Source organism: Lissotriton helveticus, chromosome 10, assembly GCF_964261635.1.
Source record: "Lissotriton helveticus chromosome 10, aLisHel1.1, whole genome shotgun sequence".
Classification (NCBI taxonomy): domain Eukaryota; kingdom Metazoa; phylum Chordata; class Amphibia; order Caudata; family Salamandridae; genus Lissotriton; species Lissotriton helveticus.
Window position 1 is genome coordinate 187,090,033 of NC_136071.1, and position 21,048 is coordinate 187,111,080.

The 21,048-nt window shown below is 46.8% G+C and overlaps 2 protein-coding genes across 3 annotated transcripts in view; both read right to left on the reverse strand.

Annotated features, from left to right (window-relative positions):
• Nucleotides 1-1,569: 1,569 nt before the first annotated feature.
• The window catches only part of LOC144786115 (melanin-concentrating hormone receptor 1-like), a 78,420-nt gene continuing 58,941 nt past the window's right edge, over nt 1,570-21,048 (reverse strand). Inside the window, exon 2 of the mRNA XM_078665069.1 lies at nt 1,570-3,138. Coding sequence (XP_078521195.1) covers nt 2,129-3,138 — 1,010 coding nt within the window. The 3' untranslated portion in view covers nt 1,570-2,128. The remainder of the gene's footprint in view (nt 3,139-21,048) is intronic.
• Nucleotides 3,048-21,048, reverse strand: part of LDAF1 (lipid droplet assembly factor 1) — a 294,437-nt gene continuing 276,436 nt past the window's right edge. Inside the window, exon 9 of one of the 2 annotated variants that reach the window (XM_078665073.1) lies at nt 3,048-3,138. In XM_078665073.1, the coding sequence (XP_078521199.1) occupies nt 3,103-3,138 (36 nt within the window). In that variant the 3' untranslated portion in view covers nt 3,048-3,102. The remainder of the gene's footprint in view (nt 3,139-21,048) is intronic. The other variant, XM_078665072.1, reaches the window with a different exon arrangement.

Consider the following 21,048-nt stretch of genomic DNA (forward strand, 5'->3'; position numbering starts at 1 on the left):
TCAGGAGAGCCCGGCTTGCAGAAGCCTATACTCAATCCATACAGTAATCATATAAGCCATATATTGTTCTGGACAATATCATGCAGCATGTCACCAGCTTGGACTAATATCTACGCAAACAGTAATTGTTTCTGACAATATATGTAAATGCAATTTCAGTTTAGCTCCAAGGGGTGCTTGTGATGCACGTCACGGAGTACAGGGCAGCTGCTGCAAAATAGAAAAAAGCATAACGCATACATCTCTGCTAAGAATAATGGTGCATTAAAGTCCTGACATCTGTGTACCATGTCATCAAAGTAAACCCTGTCAGATGGAAACTGTGTGATCTGGTGTGCCACTCGGGCTTGATCTAACCCAGTCTGATGATTTTGCTGTGTCTGATCTTCTGTTTCTACTAAAAGTAAGTTACAAAATGGATCCCAAAGCTCAAGGGCAGTTACATGTGCATCATACCATACTATCTTTTTCATAGCAGAGTACCTGAAATTCCTTTCGAGGCTCAAAAAAAGCCAGTTGTCTGTAGAAAGCTCCTAATTAAGTGCCTTTTAAAACACACTGCATGCGTATTTAAAATAATAAATAATGCAAATACAAGAAGTACTGAGAGATATTCTGATATTCTCAAATATTCATTTTTTCCTTTCACGTAAGTGTATAATATATCTTTCGCATAATCCAGCACAAGCTTCCTTTGTTCTGTTTCGAGATTCTTAGGAGTATGTATGGAGGCTGTAATGCTGTATTTCATATATGGACGCCAGGGTACCAGAGCGAGTGTTGCTGAAACTCAGGTATGAAGACCATAACGTGGAAAGGATTAACCTGAGGACCATGTGTGTAAGTACAAGGCTGAAGAGCATGAATAGATCGAAATTATAATGACGCCCATATAAGAATGCCAATGATAGTGGCCATTTACGGTGACCTTTGACAATGCAAGTCACACACACTAGCCCTAGTGTTTAACTAGGGATGGGAACTAGAGGCACAGGGCCTAGGGACTAGCCAGCCTCCAATACAACATGTATACACAAATGGACATAAATATGTTTAGCCCAGCACACTCAATACAAAAATATCACAAAATATACAATCAGTAATGCAGGAATTTTTCGAAGGCGAGTCGATGTTGAATTTCAGTTCTTTCTTTATTTTTCATTCTTTAAAAAACTTTAGATCACTTTTCACCAACTCACGGGCCACCACTTAGTTTTAGAAGTGCATCCCTGTCTCCAGGTGTATGCCCGCCCTCTATCAAACTGAGGGGCATATTATCAAGGGGGTTTATCTCCGCTTTTTTGGCTTTAAAAGCCAAGAAAGGGGAGATAAAATTATCTCCCTATTACCTAGCTGTCGCTAACACCAGTTAGCGACAGCTAGTAGGAGATAGCGACCATCTTGGGCCCCACTTTGCATGTCAGTGATATTTATCACTAATGATATGCAAAGTGGGCGTGCCAAGATGTTAGCGACTGGAAACAGTCGCTAACATCGCTATCTCCTATTACCAACTTTTGGAGATATTCGCGCTAAGCGCGAATATCTCCAAAAACTAACGCCTGCCCTGAGCAGTTCTTAGCCATGTTATCCAATGGGAGGTGGATAACATGGCTAAGAGCATTAGCTCGGTAATGCATGAATATCGCTGACTTTTCAGCGATATTCATGCATTGCGGCCGTTTTTTATCGCATTTGCGATAAACCTTGATAATAGCAAGGTTTATCTGCGATAATTTCTGACGATGCTTAGCGTTAAAAAATTTGTTGCTAAGCATCGTTAGCGATAAATATCGCTTAACATTGGTAATATGCCCCTGAGTTTTTAGAGGACGAGGATGGCCTAAGATGAAGCATGACACCAGGTGGTGTGTGAGGCCAGTCCATCACTTTTTGTGAGATGCCCCCACTGGACATGTATCTCTAGAGACCCTGTAGGAACCTGTAGGAATCCCAACTAGGGACTGGCCCATTTGTGTATACACTTTGACAATGCAAGCCATCTCTGCAGCTCTCTGCGATATTGAGGATGCCAGAGAAGGCTATGGTGCATCTATGAAGAGGTTTGTGGTGAAGTCATGGACTGTCGTTAACCTTCTCTGTCTGATATCAAGCTCACTGTCTTGGCCTAATTCTCCACAGACACAGGAGTAAGGCGCAGAAGGGCTTGTCGTCTTCCAAGTGGTGGACCATTGTGAAGCCGATTTGGAACAAGGCTTTGGGGAATATCCTCAGCAGGTTTCACAGTGACAATAAACCTTCGCCTGAAGGAGGCACACAAGATTATGTAAATAAAGGGATTCAAACAACTGTTGGCGTAGCCCAAGCTGATTGCCACGCAATACGCATAGTAGAAAGACAAGGTTGGCTGGTCCATGGCCAACTGAATCAATTGGAGGAGGTAGAAAGGAGCCCAGCAAATGAAAAAGACGAGGCATATGGTGATGGCTAGGCGGGTGACTTTCTTTGTCCGTAATCTAACACTCCGATGGGCAACTACAGCCTCCATTGTAGACATTTTCAATAGAATCCGTCTATAAGCCACTGAGATCATGGTGAAGGGGATAGCAAAAGCAAGGAAGAACTGGTATAAGGTATACCAGTATATGTCCATCTCTGGATTGGGTAGACGAAGGCCACAGCCGAGAACTGCCCCGGGTAGCGGTATCAGTCTAGCATACATCCACACTGGAGTAATGCTTAGCAAAGACAACAGCCACAAAACACAAATCACTCCTACGGCAAACAGCGTCTTTCTGTACTTTGCCGATGTGAAGGGGTAGACGGTGGCCAAGTAGCGATCAATGGCCATCGCAGTCAGTATGTAGGTGCTGGTGAACTGACTGTTGGTATCCACAGCTGTGATGATGGTGCACATGGTCTCTCCAAAATGCCAAACACCGTTTCCAAGAAGCTGATGGATGAGGAAGGGCATCCCAAGAAGGAACAGCATGTCCACGACTGAGAGGTTGATGATGAAGATGTCAGGTACACTGCTGCTGCTGGTGCCACACTGTAATTTAGATTTCTTGCAAACAGTACAGAAAACGATGCCGTTGCCTATGATCCCCAGTAAACAGATGATGCCAAACACTATTGGCATTATGAAATGTGTATAGGTGGCACTGCTGATGTTATCTGCAAATACAAAACAAGGGAGTGAGGACAACCACTTGATATAACATACATATACAAAGTGGCTCACCTATTGAAAGCAATGACATACAAATACATGCATCTATTCAGTGTAAATTGTATGGGTGCAATACAGCCCAAAAGCATTTCAGATATACAAACCATTGTTTTATAAATTAATTGAGGTGAGACAAAAAACCTTAGCATCCTAAAGGCACAACTAAGATAATTAACTAATTAATTAAACTTAATGGGGTGTGGCCTGAATTCATTAATTTCTGAGACACGTTAATGTCCATTAATGTATTACTAGCATTCTTATTAGTGTTATTCAAGAACTGGTGTAGCCACGCAGGATGATGGACCTTTCGCATCCTCCCAAATAATCTTTGATTCGCTTGACCAAAACCACCTGTGATGTCATTGATGATGTCTTCTGCACAGTGGCGGCCACTAGCTGGGGAAATTGGTGAGGCAGCGCGGGAATGAAATCAATAAAAACGTACGTGCAGCCGGCCGCCTGCCGCCTCTTCAGACGATGTTCACACGGGCTCCCAGAGTCCCCTGCGCCAATCCAGATGCTACTCTCATGCTGGTATTACCCAGCATGAGAGAAGCGTAAAGATTGGGTGGCGCTGGCTGGTTCCAAGCTCCAGCAGGGTGGAAGCCTGAGCTCCGAGCCTGCAGATATCTCCAAACAACCGCCTGGAAATATCCACGTGCGCCTGTCGGTGTGGCCATCCTAAAACGGCTGGCCTAACCTACATGGGCATGGGCAATGCCCTAGGCCCACCACTCCTCCTGCTCCTGATGCTCCTGATGGCCCCACCCTCAATGCTCGGTGGCGGCTGTGGAGTAAAAATTAAATGATAATAAAGCAGTTTTATTAACTGCTTTATTATCATTTTATTTTACATGCGTTTGCTGGTTCCAGCAGTGGGGCGACGCTCCTCCACCATAATGGAGGGGCCGCCCCTGCTTCTACAGCTCATGTATGAGGCCATGAGCAATACTTTGGGAGGAGCTAGCGTTGCATGTTTCTGTGGATGTGATGTTTTTTAATTGTATACTTTGATCTTTAGTCAAAGAAAAAGCGATCTGCATATAGCCTTTAGCTGTGCACAGGGAACACTGGACATAGGTTTCAGCCTTTACCCATGCCATGCACCCGATACCCCTCTCCTCAGCGCTCGCTGTGCATGGTCCTCAGTCATGCTCAGCAGGTACTGGGGTGCAACAGAGCAGCCTTTAGCCTTGCCTAAGGCCCAGTCGCCTTCTTTTCTGTTACCTCTGTGCACAGCCTTCAACCGTGCATTGCAGACACAGGGGGTAGCCAAAGGCCACACCTTGCACCCATTCCCTTGCTTCTCAGTGGCCACTGTGCACATAATTTCCCGTGCACATAATTTCCCACGCACCTACATAGAACACCTCGCCCTGAGGACCAGACTACCATCATGCCTCTGGCTTCAGGCAAGCTGGTGGGCCCAAAGAAGGATTAATGCACTTTAAAACTGCTGTGGTTCTGGTCCAAGAGAAATGAAAATCACCCATTTAGCTGGGAACTTATTGTATGGGCTACAGGCCTAGGGAATGACCTAGCTTCCATGTGGACTCAGGAATTAATAGGCTTCGACTGGAACTGTGCATTGGAGTACTGACTGCACTGTATTTGCCTGTGGAGCTAGGTATCTTAGTAGGCCACTGAATTGTTCCCAAACTGGGAGGATCACAACAACCAGGAGCCGGGTGGTCTGTCGACCTCAGTGTAATCTTATGGAATAGTTGAGGGAGCTCTGGGTGCCCCTGCCAAGCACTGGCTGTTTTTTCTGACATTTATCATTGGGAATAGTGTGTGTTATGTCTCTGTTGCCAAGGGGTTTCCCTTTATTACAGCTGTAGCACCGGCAGTGAGGAAAGCTATCACTGCTCTTTCTGCATAGCCTGGAAAGGCTCAACCACATGCAGCAGCTGAGCTTGACTGAGATCTACTCAGTAGGACAGGACTCTGCCTAGGGCATATTTCATCACTCACCTGTGCTTCCACCGTGCCAGGAACCCAGACACCACCCTATTGTGTGCCTCAGCACTTGTTGACCCTCTACTTTATATACAGAGTCCTGGAAGAAAGACAGTTTTAATTTTCCATATGCTGCCATGGAGGGCCAAAGGGGACCCTACAGTGATATACCACACCTCACAAGGGCTCGTCATGTGCTTGGGTGAGGTTTATCCGCCTTTAGGGAACTGTGTCTCCTCCTAAATAAAATAAAAACCTCGCCCCAACACTAGCCCATTCAGACACATACAACTTTGTGTGTGGGAATGCTGGAACCATTTGCCCATCCATATACTTCTCTGCACCAACTACCTAACCTTCAGAAAGCTCTTAAAAACGTCACTGTTGTGATCCTACCCATCTGGGGATCAAAAGCTGTCACAGCGCGGAGATACCCCGGTTTGGGTGATTCATACAAATGATATAAATAAATAAATGCCCACTGATTAAGCATGCCACATTGTGTGGGTAAGGGCCTTGCAATTCCCAGTGGTGCTTACCAATTTGGTGCATACAGAGTACCAGTATTTGTCTATTTGTGATGATATTCTTTTGCTAGGGAGGACGGAAGAATAGGTCTTAAGGCCCTCTCTCCCCTCGTGTGAGATGCCTGTGTGTGTGGTCCTCCAAAAACACTCAGACTTTGAGACTTTTCAAGTACTTCCTCAGTCCTTAAGAATCCGACCTAAATCTTACGTGCACCTTTAGCCATGCTGAAATCATTTTTATGCTCTCTTCTGCATAATGTCAGATTGCATTCTTTATTTGTGCGTCTCTACAAATATATACATGTTTCTGTATTAAAATAACATCTCTGCCACAGGAGTATTTTATGCTTGTGGCTTTCTTCACAAAACCTTTTGAGGTCTGGCCTAAAGACAACATTAGCTGTGCCATCAGCTTCACGTAATAAAAAACATGAATTGAAAATACTTAAATACATAGATGTGCTTGGGGTCTGACCTCTATCCATTATTCTGTTCTACTGTCCTTCCCATTTTTCTTTTTGCCACCACTGCATACAGCTGTGGATTGGCACATGCCAGCCATTGCCTCTCTTGCTGTGTCCTCTTAAGCATTCTAGGAGACCACGGCCCCTGTTCGGAGCAACTTTCCATTGTTTACCCAAGTTAAGCTAATTCAAGCCCAATGATGCAAAAAAGCATTGAATTTTGTGGTAAAGTTTGGGATAGCAAAAAAGTCAGAAGTGAGAGAGAGAAATTACACTCTCCCAGGGTCCCTTTGGCAGGAGTGTCCCTGGGCATTTGACCAATTTGCCTATGTCTTAAAACAATGAGTGCCGAAGCCCTACCGGCACTATTGCTCCGCCTGAACTTCACTTTTTTGACATTCCAGTGGCACAATGTGCCACTGGCATATTTATAAGGCCATGTAAAGCCACGCTATGTGGCTTTTCATGGCATTATAAATATGTGCCACTTTCACGCAGAAAACTGCATGAAAGGGGCATTCCATGGGTGTTGCTGGGGGAGTACTCAGCAACATCCATGGCTTTTTTACTCTGCCCTAGAATTATGAATATCAGGGCAGGCGTAAGGGTGGCACAACAAGGAGACATATCTTCATTTCTCCTCGTTTTTCCTCTTTCTGTATGAGCTGCATTCTGCAGCACAATGAGGAAAAAGCCTCTTGGGATTGTTTTGGTGCAGGAAGGTTTCAACCCCGCAACACAGGCCCCCTGGCACCATGGTGCAACTGTGCCTGCATTGGTGCACGGCAGCTCATGGTGCGCCGGCGCAGGTAAAAAGGACAGGAATGCACCCCATAAATGAGGCCCAAAGCAGTGCCATATATATGATTGTAGTTTTTTTTTTATTATAAAACCTAGACAGTCAAAATCCTTGATGTGGATCGGCAAACATACACCCAGTGAGAACCTCTTTTTTTCAGGCTTTATTTAGGGTCTCCTGCAAGGACCGTAGACTTCGGACATTAATGTAGAACTTTAATTCAGAACAGAGGGACACATATACAAGGGGTTTAGCACCACCAGAATGTCACTTTTAGCGACGTTCTGGTGACGCTATGCCCTTCTCCATATTTACAAATTTGCATTAAGTCACTTTTAGTAGCTTAATGCCGCCTTGTAAATACAGCGATACCAAAGGGGATGATGGACGGAGCATTTGAGCAAATCAAACATTCACCCCCAGTAAACTGATATGGGTTTAATCCATCACCGTTCTTTAGCTCACTCCACCACCCCAGTTCAGACATGGCCATATGCAAATCAGTCTGACCCTGTGCCTCATGGGAACAGTCCAGCCCGAACTACCAAGCCATGTCTTCCCTGGACCCGAAACAAACATCCTGGGACCGGTTTCAGGTTCATAACCCTCATCAGCCAGGCTATCTTGAATCCAGTGGCAAACTGAGCAAGGGACCCACATCTGGGCATACCCTGCCAACTTAGGGCAAATAAAGCAATACCAAAGAGGATGATGGACGGAGCGTTTGAGCAAATCAAACACTCACCCCCAGTCAAGTAATCTGGGTTTAACCCATCATCATTCTTTATCTCACTCCACCACCCCAGTTCAGACATGGCCATATGCAAATCAGTCTGACCCTGTACCTCATGGGAATAGTCCAGCCCGAACTACCAAGCCATGTCTTCCCTGGACCGGTAACAAGCATCCTGGGACCCTCATCAGCCAGGCTATCTTGAATCCAGTGGCAAAGTGAGCAAGAGACCCACGTCTGGTCATACCTGGGCAACGTAGGGCGAACAAAATGATACCAAAAGGGATGTTAATACGGTCCCTTTACATGCATCACTGAGCATGAAAGGGGCATGCAATGGGTGTTGCTGTGGGCGTTCCATTGCTTTTTGATGCTGCCCCAGATTTCCAAAGATCGGTAAACCTGAGGCAGCACCATAAACTAAAGCCATGCACAAGCATACATTAGAATGAAGAAACGAGGAGAAATACTTTTATTTCTCCTCGTTTTTGCTTTTTCTATGTGAGCTGCATTATCCTACTGTACAGTTATACATATTGTTCCGTTAACCTGAACAAATGCTTTTCTAAGTTGTGTTTAATTAAAAAGCTGACTAAATTGCTTTATATTTAAACACCTTAGAGTTCCATGTATTATTTCCATTCAACTGCTAAGGGGGTGGGGTGTGGGGTGGGGTGGTGTGCATGTGCGTGTGCGTGGGTGAGAAAATACCCTTTCAGGCATAGAGTGATGAAGAAATTATGCAAAAAAGAAGCAGAGAACTCAGGGTAGTTCTCAAGTTTAGGTGGAAAGCACCTCCTGTGTGGAGCACTCTCAACACCAGCGACACTCTAGATCTGCTCATCTCAAATGCCTACTTTTCTATCTTTTTTCTATCTTTTTTGTGTGTGTATATATATATATGTGTGTGTTTACTACATATTTTCCTATAAAAATAACGCATGCTACATCCAACCTAATATCAATCCAGACCTAGGAGTATTGCCTAAGCTTGTATATTATTGTAGATTAGAGCATTGTAACAGGTGGTATATTATCATTATTGCAAATGGACTCATTCCAAGCTGGACACCTGGCGCTGTACTATACTTATGGTGCAGTCGCTATTTGCACCATGGTGCACTTTTAATGAGGAGCAATGGGGGGGGGGAGGAATCAACGACCGGTAACCCTGTTACAGATAATGTGCTGCCACAGGGCATCTGCAAACTCAGGGCAGCATTATTGAAAGGCGGAGCATCAGTTTGAAGCAGCTGCTACGTCTTTCACAGTACAGGTAGCACACGGCCTGCTTTACAAAAGGGACAGAGTTTTTCCTGCTGGTGGGTGCAGGTAGCAGTGGGCGAGCCAAGGGTGGGCTCTGTCTATAAGAGCCATGCACGAGCTGATCCCTGAAAATATTTGGCATGTAAATCATGTAGCAAACATCATGTTAGAATATGGCAAGCAACCTAAACATTCAAAAAAGAATGTCTTTGACATGCGAAAGTGTTTCACCTTAGTGCATCAGATTGTATCTCTGCTTCAAGAAGTATTTATTAAAAGTGATAGTTTTTAAACAGAAATTGAGAAACATTCTTGCATGCGCTGTGATGATGCTATTACTAAATTAGGGAGCAAGTCAGTTGCCATGTGTACCCGATATGTGGCTTAGATTCTTATTATACACAGACACAGAGCAACATTATAGTATATTCAATCATACACAGGAGTGATTTTTGTACAGCGCCTATCCTGTACTCACGTATTTAAAGGTGCTCTGATTTATGTGATAACGAAGAAAAGGAGGCACTGTGATAAAGGGGGTCATTAGCATGGCCGCCCGTCACCCTAACAGAGATCGGGACCGTCCGCCATAAGGGCGGGGGTCCCGTTGGGGGTATTAGGATGTGCCCGCCACAGTGGCGGGCACATCCTGTATGTTTTACATTGTGGCAGGCGGTGCTCTCTGCACCGCCCGCCACAATGCAAAAGAGAAGTTGATGCATTTACATATGCAAAGCGGCAGGCACCGCGCGGTGCCTGCCGCTTTGCATATGTAAATGTGGGGGGTACCACCCCCATGTGTCCCCCGACAGTGCCGGCAACCTGGGGGCCCAGCAGGGGGCCCCCGCAGCAATCTCCGCCTGCCTTTCCGTGGTGGCATTGCCGCCGCGGAAAGGCCCCTACATTTTGCCATTGTAATATGGCTGGCGGTGTCCATATTAATCTATTCTCCAGAGAAAGCTTGTTAACACCATCAGTGCAAACTAAAACTGTTTGTGTACTAAAATATTCAACGGCAGCTAACAAAATTAAGAAAATAATTAACCATCATTGGAAGCTGATAAAAGATGAACCAGATCTGAGCAATATGTACAGTGAGCGACTAACCTTCGCTTTTAAAAGATCAAGAAATTTGAAAGAAATACTAACATCCAGCAAAACTAAAAAGCTTCAATTTAAAGGCATGTCGAAATGTTTCAACTGCACACACTGCAATAATGTCATGACTGGCAACAAGTTCACTCATCCCACGAAAGGTTATCCCATCAACCTCCAATACAATGGCACGTGTGATTCCAAAAACCTTATCTATGCCATCAAATGTCCATGCGGTAAAATATACATTGGTCAAACAGAAAGGAAGCTAAAAGTTAGGATATCAGAACACAAAAGCAACATCCGCACAAAGAACACTAAATCAGTGGTAGCCACACATTGGCTGGAAAACAATCACCAAATAGCGCAACTTAAATTCACCATACTGGAGGTATTACCACAGCGCTGCGACATGGACCCTGTGAAACAACGTTTACAATCCGAATTCCGTTGGATCAAAAAACTTAATGCCCTGCAACCTTCGGGGCTCAACGACAGAATTGAACTAGCATGTTTTCTATGAATTGTATACACAACCTTGATCTTTGAGGATAACTCTGTCCTCTATCTCTCTATCAGAATGTTCAATATTGTTTTACCATGAATTTATCACTATTGCAATGTAATAAGTATGATATTTTGCACTGCTACCATATCGTCTCCATATCATGTACACATTGTTTTTGCATATTCAGTCATGTTTAATGTATAAATTTGAATATTAGATTTGGTTTGTAGATATTTCATCTACATTTACCCGCATGGAACTCCACCCATTTATGCACTCACACACCATTTATGCACTCACACATTATGTACAGGAACCTTCCATTGAGTAGGGATCACTTGAACCCATGTTCGATCGTCTTGCTTTTATTTTTGTGTGTTTACGCGACCAGGATCACGTGGTTCACCACTGTCCAATCACCATCCACTTAACCAAATATCGCCAGGTCTTCACGACCAACTTTTCATCCATACATGCGATAGTTAATATCTTGTCCAAACTACATTGCCTTATCCGTAATGTTTATTGAGACCATAGCGCCCTTAGTTTTGCGGTAGCTTTCCAAGTGTTTCACGCGATTATTTCCCGCGACCGTGCACACCACGTGATCGCGAGCCTTTGCAACAACATCCCCGTTGATTGGTCCTTTTTCGATAACCTGTCCTTCCTGGCGTGTTACTCGACCACGAGCCGCTTGCATTACTTTTCCAGTAAGTAAACACTGAAAGACGCCAGATTAGATAATTTTATTTTCATACAGCATGCCAAACCGCCAGTCACGCTAATGTTTCATGTAACTGCAGTTAATTTTGATTACCACCGCGACCTTGTTTGAGCGGTATGCTGAAAGCTTTGCTTGATACACCACGAACTTTACACCGGCAGCATGAATATCGTCATACACAGCATGTTTCATTTTAACCATCGCAATACCTTTAAATTCAATTAAACAATGTCTTAGTGTAGCAGAATGATGTTTTGAATGTACTATGGTTTGTTTTTGCTGACAGCTAAGGTCCTGCATGTTTTCATTTTACACAGGCCCCCGAAGAAGGGTTATACCCGAAATGCATTGGGCATGATGTAATGCTTAAAAAGGATTAAACGTTAATGGATTGATCATACCAAATGACAAAAGCACGCAAAATAAAAATCTTTTGCTGAAATTTGGAATTGAAACAGTCGACTTTATTGAAACGTCTATTTTTGATGGCAACTATACTTTTTCGCTAAAAGATTTACCAATGGTGAAGAAACCCTCATGTTTCATGTAAAACCAACGCGTCCTTTGTGATACACTTATCACAGATTCTCTTGATTTTATAAGGCACTGTCAGACACAGTGCGACAAGGATAGCGATACCTTGAACCTCCACAAAATAGCAAGTTTAAAGTGACGCGCACGGAGATACAATCTCTCGTATTGTCCGTTTGCACAAGCAGAGAGTTGGTCTGGAAGGACGGAAGAAAGGCCTTCAGCGCCAAGTGAACAGCTTTGAGTTCCAGGAAATTGATGTGATACGTGGACTCCGTCTGGGACCACGTCCCTTGAATCTGTAAGTCTCTGGAGTGTGCCCCCCAGCCGCGGAGAGATGCATCCGTCACGATAGTCTGCGTGGGAATGTCCTTGTGGAAGGGAACCCCTCTCAGGAGATTCTCCGCCGAACACCACCACCTCAGAGACTGAAGAGCACGCAGAGACAGTCGTATCTTGTCGTCCCAAGATCCTCTCCTCTGATCCCACTGATCCTCCAAGCACGCCTGCAATGGTCTCATGTGCAGCCGTGCGTGAGGCGTGAGGAAGTTACAAGAGGCCATCGATCCCAGTAGAGAAGACACCGTCCTCACTGTTGTAGATGGAGTGGTCATAAGAGCCTGAGCCTTCCGAAGGACTGATAATCGTCGCTCCTCTGAAGGAGACATGCTTGCTGACAGCGTATTGATGGTGGCTCCTAAGTACTGTATGCACTGGACCGGAGTCGGGACAGACTTGGACATGTTGATGTGCAACCCCAGCTTGTTCAAGAGAACGCACGTCTTCTGGAAGTGCGCTTGAGCTTCCGAGAAGGAGGAGGCCTTGATCAACCAATCGTCCAGGTAAGGGTAGACAAACACCTTGTTCTTCCTTAGGTGTGCGGCTACCACTGCCATGCACTTGGAGAATGTCCTGGGCGCAGACTTCTGCCCGAATGGCAGTACTGTGTACTGATAATGATTGGCGCCGACTTGGAATCGCAGGAACTTCCTGTGTTTGTGTGCAATGGGCACATGGAAGTATGCATCCTGTAGGTCTATGGCACACAGCCAGTCTCCCCGTTGCAGCCGAGGATAAATCTGATGCAACGACAGCATGCAAAACTTTTCTCTGCGAATCCACTTGTTTGCTTGCCGCAAATCCAGAATGGGCCTGAACTCGTTCTTGTCCTTTTTGCGAACCAGGAAGAACCGGGAGTACAGACCTCTTCCTCTTTGAGACAGAGGTACGTCTTCTATCGCCCTTTTCCTTAACAGGATATCGGCCTCCGCCTGGAGCTCGTGCAGCTGAAACTGCGAGCTGACCGGAGGGATTGATGGAGGCGGGCTGGTGAACCGAAGACTGTATCCATTGCAAACAATATTCAGCACCCACTTGTCCTGAGTAATTTTTCTCCACTCTGCCAGAAACACCTCTTGGAAATCTTCTCTCTTGTCACGCGGCAGATGTTCTACAAACTGCTGGAGGGATTCCCAGAGGGTTCGGTCATACCGCCCCAACAAGGCCGTGGCACTCGCAGCCTTCATGGAAGTCGCCGACGTCCCACAAACCTTTCTCCCAGACGAATCCAGCCACCTAGATTCCTTATCTGGTGGGACTGTGGATGACGGAGTGGTGGCATGCTGTTTCCAAGCCGCCGTCACTATCACAGAGTCTGGAGGGGGTTCCACCCTTAGAAAAGCCGGATCAGAGTCGGGAGCCCGGTATTTTTTCTGCAGTCTCGAGGGGGCCGCCTTAGTCACCGCCGGGGTGAGGAAAAGGTCCATGGCCGGATCCACCAGGCCCGGTAGCAGTGGTAGTAATGGCCGAGACAGCTGTTTCTGGTGAAGCGTCTCGAAGATCACCGATGTCTTGGACGTGGGCACCGTCAACGAGATGCCCAATTTCGCTGCACCTCTTAAAATGACATCATGAAAGGACACCAGATCGTCAACCGGTGACACCCTTGTCTCCGGTGACTCCGACAAAGTCGTAGAATAGTCCCTGGTCCCCGAGGACCTCGTCTGGGAACGAGACCTGAGCCTCCTGTGGCGTCGTCTCGACTGTGTGGACGACCTGTTGCGCGATCGTTCCCTCCTCCTGGAGCGAGAGCGCGATCTCCCAGTTCGTGGACGCTCCGCAGGCCTCTGTGGAGGCGTCTTCCTTGGCCTATCCTGGGGTAGTGGTTTTGGAATCCCCTTAGGTGGTGTAGGGAGCAGAGGCAGTGACACCGACCGTGGTGGAGGAACAGGAGGTACCTCCGACCAAGTAGCAGGCCCACGTGGCGGAGGCAGTGGTGGTGGTTGCCCCGCTGGAGGAAGTGGTGGAAGAGGAGGATTGATGGGAGGATCCCCTCTAGGTAAAGGAGGCAGGGGCGTCTTAGGCCGAGGTGGTGTATAAACCACCAAGTACACCGAGTCCGGTGACTTCTTCGGGGGAGGTGACTGCGAATCAGCCCCTCCAGTAGGTGATCGCCGTCTCCGGCGTCCTCCACCAGACCCAGCGTGACTTCTGGCGCCAGTAATCGTTCTGCGCCGCTTAGGAGAGTTGGAAAGTCTCAGAGACGCCGATCTCTTCCTTTTCGACGTCGAGCGTCGCTTTTCTGGCATCGAACATCGTCTCCGCGACTCCGGCGTCGAACGCCGCCTCCGCGACGTGGAGCGCTTCTTCCTCGACACCAAATGCCACTTCCGCGACGTCGAACGTGCAGTCCTCGACGATGAGCGTCGACTCCTTCTCGGCGCCGACCGCTTGTCCGAGGTCCTCGACGTCGAGGATCCCCTCAACGCCGACCGTCCGCTGACGAGCACCGGTGCCTGTCGGTCCTTCTTCGACGCCGATGGCTCAACGCTGACGTCGACGATGAAGATGCCGTCGGCGGTGATCTCGACGGCGGCCGACCCCGGCCTTTCGACGTCGAACTTCCACGCTGTCTCGACCCGGAGCCCCGGGGAGATGGGGAACACACCATCGTCATCCCTCTCGACGTCGTTGTTGATGCAATCGACGGAGACGGAGACCGGGACCGTGTGCTGGGCTTCCTGCCTCTGGGGAGCCCCCCAGAGACCTCAGCAGAGGCAGAGGGAGCCTTCCCAGCCTGCCCAGACCCACCTGCAGCCTGCAGCCATCTCTCCTCTAGGCCTTAAAGCCTAATCTTCAGCCTGTCCCTCAGGGTCCTTGATGAAAAGGTCTGACAAATGTCTCATTCTTCAGGGAGACAGAGTATGCAGACGTCGTGTGGATCAGTCTTGGCCTTCTTCCTTCCACATGCTGGGCACTTGTCGAAGAGAGCAGGCATTTTAGAGCCCTAAAAAGCCTGAACAAATACACAGGAGTGAAGGGAAACACCAAGTACACAACCTGAAAACACTTTTAAAGCCAAAAGTGCACAAAATTCCAATAAACCCTTGAAAAAGGGAGAGCTCAATGCACCAGGGTCCTGTTAGCAGGAGTGTAGGGATCGAATTTATAATGAACAGTATATTGGCCTAATGTGTCCAACATATATTCCTTGTACACGTATTTTTGTTGATAGAATAAAGTGCATATATTCAGTTAACTGTAGATACTCTTTCCGTAACAGTGCTATTGGCACGACAGAAACCATCTTGTTTCGTTTCTCTATGCACCACGGCTGTTTCCTTGAAATCACGTGATCATGCCTTTTACCCGAAACTCAGACGTCAGCCAAACTGCAAACAGTGTCTGACTACTGGTGGTTCAAGGGAAACTCAAGGTCGCACCTGCCTTCCTTGCGGGATGCGTACATTCTCACAAAGCTTGTTCTTGTCCTCCCCGGTTCAAGATAGACTAGGAGGCGCCCGGCTGACCTGCCCCCGGAATAGTCCAGGCTCAGAATACTAGCAATCAATTGTGCCTTATATGGGTATTCCTCTTGGCCCACTGACAAACTGTGTTTTTCCTTGTAAGGTGCCATCTTAAATGTGTGAAACGTATATATGCTCTGTACTTTGAATATGCTGGCAGTCTCCTCTGCGCACCTTGGTGGTGGTGTAGACCGGGGCTCCCCTGTCAGGGTTTTTGACTTTGAAGAATAAACGATTGAACTTTCTCCATTGCCGACTGAATTATTGATTATCTAAATGATATATGGGTTATCGGTAAGTGTGACCTGTTAGAATTAATTTGAACCCTTCAGGAGCCGGAAAAAAGAACTGAAAGTAAGAGGGACCTGCTGTGCATTCTGGGATACTGGGAGAAGTTCTGGAAAGTTCTTTTAAAGGCACCGTATCCTATTTAAGCCACATAATGGCAGCCTATGGGGCTTGTCTGTCCATGCCTTCCTCTCTATCATTCCAGAGGCTTTTTCTGGTAGAGGCAAGTTTCTCTATGGAGGAAACTGGGCAGGCTGTGCTATTTGTGTGTTTTTTTTGGTGGAATTTCTAGTTGAAGTACTGGACAGTGTAGCCTGTGGATATAGGCTGCATTATTTGGCTTTAAATTCTCTCTTAAGTGTCTTTGCAGTTCTGCAATTTTCTGACAATTTAAGAGATTATTTTTGATTGCCGGGGTCCACGCACAGGAGTGGGACTATTCACTAGATTATGACTATACACAGAGATCCCCTACTACAGAACCCTGCCACTTTGCATACACTACCCTGACCCACCCCCAACCCCGTGCTGTCCCTAAAATGACCCCAACCCCCCCAACACTACCAGCCCTGAAAACGACCCCCAGCTCCACTTACCTCACTCCATCTCTTCCTGCTTCAGCCTTCACCACAACAGCAGCAGTCAGCAGCTAGACCGCACACTGCCTTAACCACGCATGTGCTTGGTTAAGGCATATGCCAAGTTAAGACAAGCATGGTTGAGCTTGTGTATTCGGAACACGCGTGGTTAAGACCGCGGTGTTCTGACTGTTTCTCGCTAGAAACAGCTACACTTTTAAGTAGTAAATGCAGAGGTTCGAACTAATGCATGTATTACAAAAGTATTGCATAAGGACGGTAGTTATAAAGGATGTAAGCCTTGAAAGTGGAGTGTCGCAGTAAGGGTAAAAGGCATGCAATGCAACTTTTGTGAGTGTCACTCATGTATAAAAATGAAGTTTGATCTGTTTTGGGAGCTGTTAGAAATGGAGTTTCTAGTTGGTTAGGGTATGCACCTAAGCCAGGCAGATTCCATCACTCTAGTCAGTACTGTCATGCCTCAAGCCCCCTCCCCGGTGCGCTAGCCCTTTAATTCTGCGCTATATAGGTATTCGTGACCCAGGGAGCGACGCTTCACGTTCTAGCGTCTAGCTCCGTTGGGTTCGTTTCTGTGCCTGACTTCCTGTGCCTGACTTCCGGTTTCTTCTTCGTCCTGGCGTTCTCTCGTTGTGAGAGAGACCTCGGCTCTGTGGTTCGGTTTAAGAATCTTTGCGGGCCGTCTCCCTTGTGCACAAAGCGCCTCCCCACCGCGCTTGTGCAATTTGACACGTTCCGTGTCTTTTTTCTATTTTCTGCTGCTGTGCAGTGTTCTGGAGTCCCGCCCGGCGGCCGGGTTTTACTCCGCCATTCCGGCGGGATCTCCTCTCCCTACCTTTGCTTCCTTGCTGCTCCGCCGGTCAGCCGGGTTTTGCTCCGCTGACGGGCCGGGCGTCCTCTCCTTGTCATTGGCCTCATTTCCCGCTCCGCTGGTCAGCCGGGTTTAGCTCCGCTGACGGGCCGGGCACTCCTTCACCTTTCCTCCTACCTACCACACCAGATTTGCCCCGCTGCCGGCCGGGTTCTGCTCCGTTGGCAGCCGGGTTACTACATGTGTGCTGCCCTTAGTTAGTTAGGGCTTCATTCTCTTCCATCACATATTACTTTGTGGGTAATTCAGCCCTGGTGCTTTCTTCACCTTTTTTGGACTTGACTTCTTGCGTGGACCAGAGAGGAATGGGCTACAGCTACATGTTCCAGAAACACGGTAACAGCGCATTCTTGCGCTGCCCTTTGTAATTGGTATTAGTACTACAGTATTGCAGTGTATGATTCCCTGTTTTGTTTGTTGTAGATGTTGTTTCCACTACCCAGGATATGACAACCGAATTCTTATGATTCAAGTAATCCTTTGGGGTGTGCTTCGTGGCAGTTTAAACTGAAGATCAGAGTGAGCAGTATATCTTGTTTTTCACGCCATATAAGAATATAATCCTTTTCATTACAGTCTCTCTTGATTGCCAAGCCCACAAGAAGGTTGAGACGACCAGTCTGAAGATCCTCAACACCCACTTGTTACCCCCAACCTTTCCTTGTTTTCTCCCCCTGTTTTCCCCTGTTTTGGCCTCCTGTGCTCTAGTGCTTGATAGAGCCGGAAGGCTGCAGGGGAAGGCTGTGGATTATACTTCGGATTCCTGACGCTCCTGCAGAATCTTCGTGTATCCTTTACAAGTACAAGTAAGTTATACAACAGAGATAATCTGTGCTCACCCTCTGGTAGCTTAGCGCAGAGAAGTAGGCTTATCATCAGAGGCAAAGTCTAAAGCGTTTACACAACACACTCACACCAGCTGCACAAATATTATACCATAAAAGAGACTGCACACTGGATTATAAAAAAAAATTGTATAGTGTGTATTTTACATAAAATACGGACAAAAATGACACAGATCATGAAATACTTTGCATATTATGCAAATCCTGAGGCACTACTCGTAATCCTGCCAATGAAGAATCAAAATGATATACGTTGTAACACCATCGCATGAAATGCAACAGATTGTAAAATAAAGACACATAAATCATAGATACAGCGCATTTTATGCAAATGCTGAAGTAGTACTCGTTATCCTGACAGTGCAAGAATCAAAACAACATACATTTGAACATCAGGGCATGGCATGCAGCAGGTAGGTTAGAGGCATGATGCATAAATACAAACTGTCACCATAAGTATGTTAGTAATCATAAGTTAATATAGCACATGAACCCCTGCACTGCTATTAGCAGAGTTATGGTTATTTTTGTGAGCCTGGCATACAATATAGGCCACAAGAGCATCTGCCTGCCTACTATAAGTGATATGGTAATTTTCACAAGTTACTAGATCAACCAAACAGGGGCATCTGTCGAGGATCCAGCTCGTACAACTGAATCACAGGAGAAAAGATGCCCCCAAAATGCATAAGTACAACCACAATGGCCCACAGGGTTGCCTGGTAACTGAGGGGGGGAGCACAAACTCAAGTGCTATGCTGGGAGAGAGTTTGTTTGGTCCCACCCACGTTTAGTATATCAAGGCACTGCCACAAGTACAACCTCTCTTCTTCTTTGAAAAGGGGCCGGGTCGAATGCGTTGCAGTCCGGCATGGCGGTCTAGCAGTAAAATTCTTGGGGCCGTGTCGGGAGTCTCCGCCATTCTTAGGGTGGACCCTCAGCAGTATTGACTTCCTCAGCCTCCCTCATGTTACATATTCAATGAGGTCACCAACTTCATAGAGCAGAGACTCGCTCTCTGGCCCTCGGTCCACAGGAATGTGTCTCACCAGGGGTCGGGGCTAACCGCAGTCATTGGCTCTGTGGTGGTTTCATGCATGACAAACTGGTGCTTATGAGCTGCGGAGGGTGCAGCTCATGGCCAGATATACTCCAAGGAAAGCATAGCAGACCGTGGTCGGTAGGAGGCACATCTTGCGGCTCAATGTAGCTGCAGCACACACAGCAGCTGACACTATAATCCATCTAGACCCCACAGAACAGGGACTGGGTTCAGACACCTGTACTTCCAACTTGGTCATAACCAAGGACTCACCATGTGCTGGACTGGGAAACTTGGTCATAGTTGTCAGCCTCTCAGTCAGTGGTGCCAATTTCACAGGGCAAGGCGCTCAGTCCTCACAGGAGACAAGAAGCGCTCGACATGTGCTCGGGCGAATAGGCAAAGGGGAGATCAGGCAGTCCTGGCTCTTGGAAAACACTGGGGGTGGAGCACTCAAAGGAAGATAGCAAGCTGTAGACCAGCACATATGGCAGTACGCTAGATGGCAGTTTCTCCTGGCAGCACCATAGTCCCCTGGCAGTGTGCAAATTGCAGAGCCATCAGTATCTGGTTACAAGTCCCACACAGTGTCTCGTTGGACCAGGGCCAGGGAGCAACAGAGAGCATGGCAACAAGTAGGAAGCAGTCCGGTTGAGTACTTTAAGCAGCACAGCAGTTGGCAGGCGACAGGGCTAGAAACAGAAAAGCCATCCAGATGATCCCTTCTGACAAAGGTTCAGATTCAGATCCCAAAGTGCTCTGAAAGCCTGAGGTCAGAGCCCCTGTATTTATACTCAAGATTGTCTTTGTTTCAGTGCGGATTTCAAAAGAAACCTTGGAAGTGCACAACACCCCCTTTAAACTCAGACCTGGCTCCAAGCGTCAGTAGGGAGTAAATCAGCCGTTTGTGTGAGGGCAGGACACAACCTATACATATGTAAGTGCGTCCCTCCTCCCTCTCTTCCAGCCCAGGAAAACTATCAGTATGGAGATGTAACCCTGTTACAACCAACCCCTCCTGTGTGAAGGCTGTCTAGAAAGTATGCACAAAGTGGAGCTGTCAACCAGACCTAGATGTGGATGGGAGACAGGCTGCAATGCACACAAAGTTACAAGCACAGAGAAATGCCCACTTTACAAAAGTGTAATTTCCAAAATATGAATGCAAAATCCAACTATAGCAGTGATCCGTATTTATCACTACCATTCTAAATATACCAAATATGGCAACGTTACTCCTTTCTGATCAGGAATTACCACTTAAACATATATAAGGGAATTCCTAATGCTAGCCTGCGAGAGGGGTAGGCCTCACAGTAGTGAGAGACAGAATAGGCTGTTTGTCACTAGCAGGACATGCTACACAATAAAGGCACATGTCCTACTTTTAACTTACACAGCACCATCCCGATAGGGCTACCTAGGGCCAACCCTAGGGGTGGCCTACATGTAGTAAAAGGGTAGTATTAAGGCTTGGCAAGTAGTTTTAAATGCCAAGTCAAAGTGGCAATAAACATGCATGCAGTGGCAAGCCTTAGACATGTTTTTGAAGGCTACGTCTGCGGGTGGCACAGTCAGTGCTGCATGTCATTCAATTTTCAGGCCCTGGGTATATGATATACCACTTTACATGAGGCTTACAAGTAAATTAAATATGCCAAACAAGTGTAAACCAATCATACCATGTTTAGGCCAGTGAGCCCATTCACTTTAGCAATGATTAGCAATAGTAAAGTACCCAGAATCCTAAAGCCAACAAAAAGAGGGCCAGAAAAATTAGTAGGAAGGAGGCCATAAG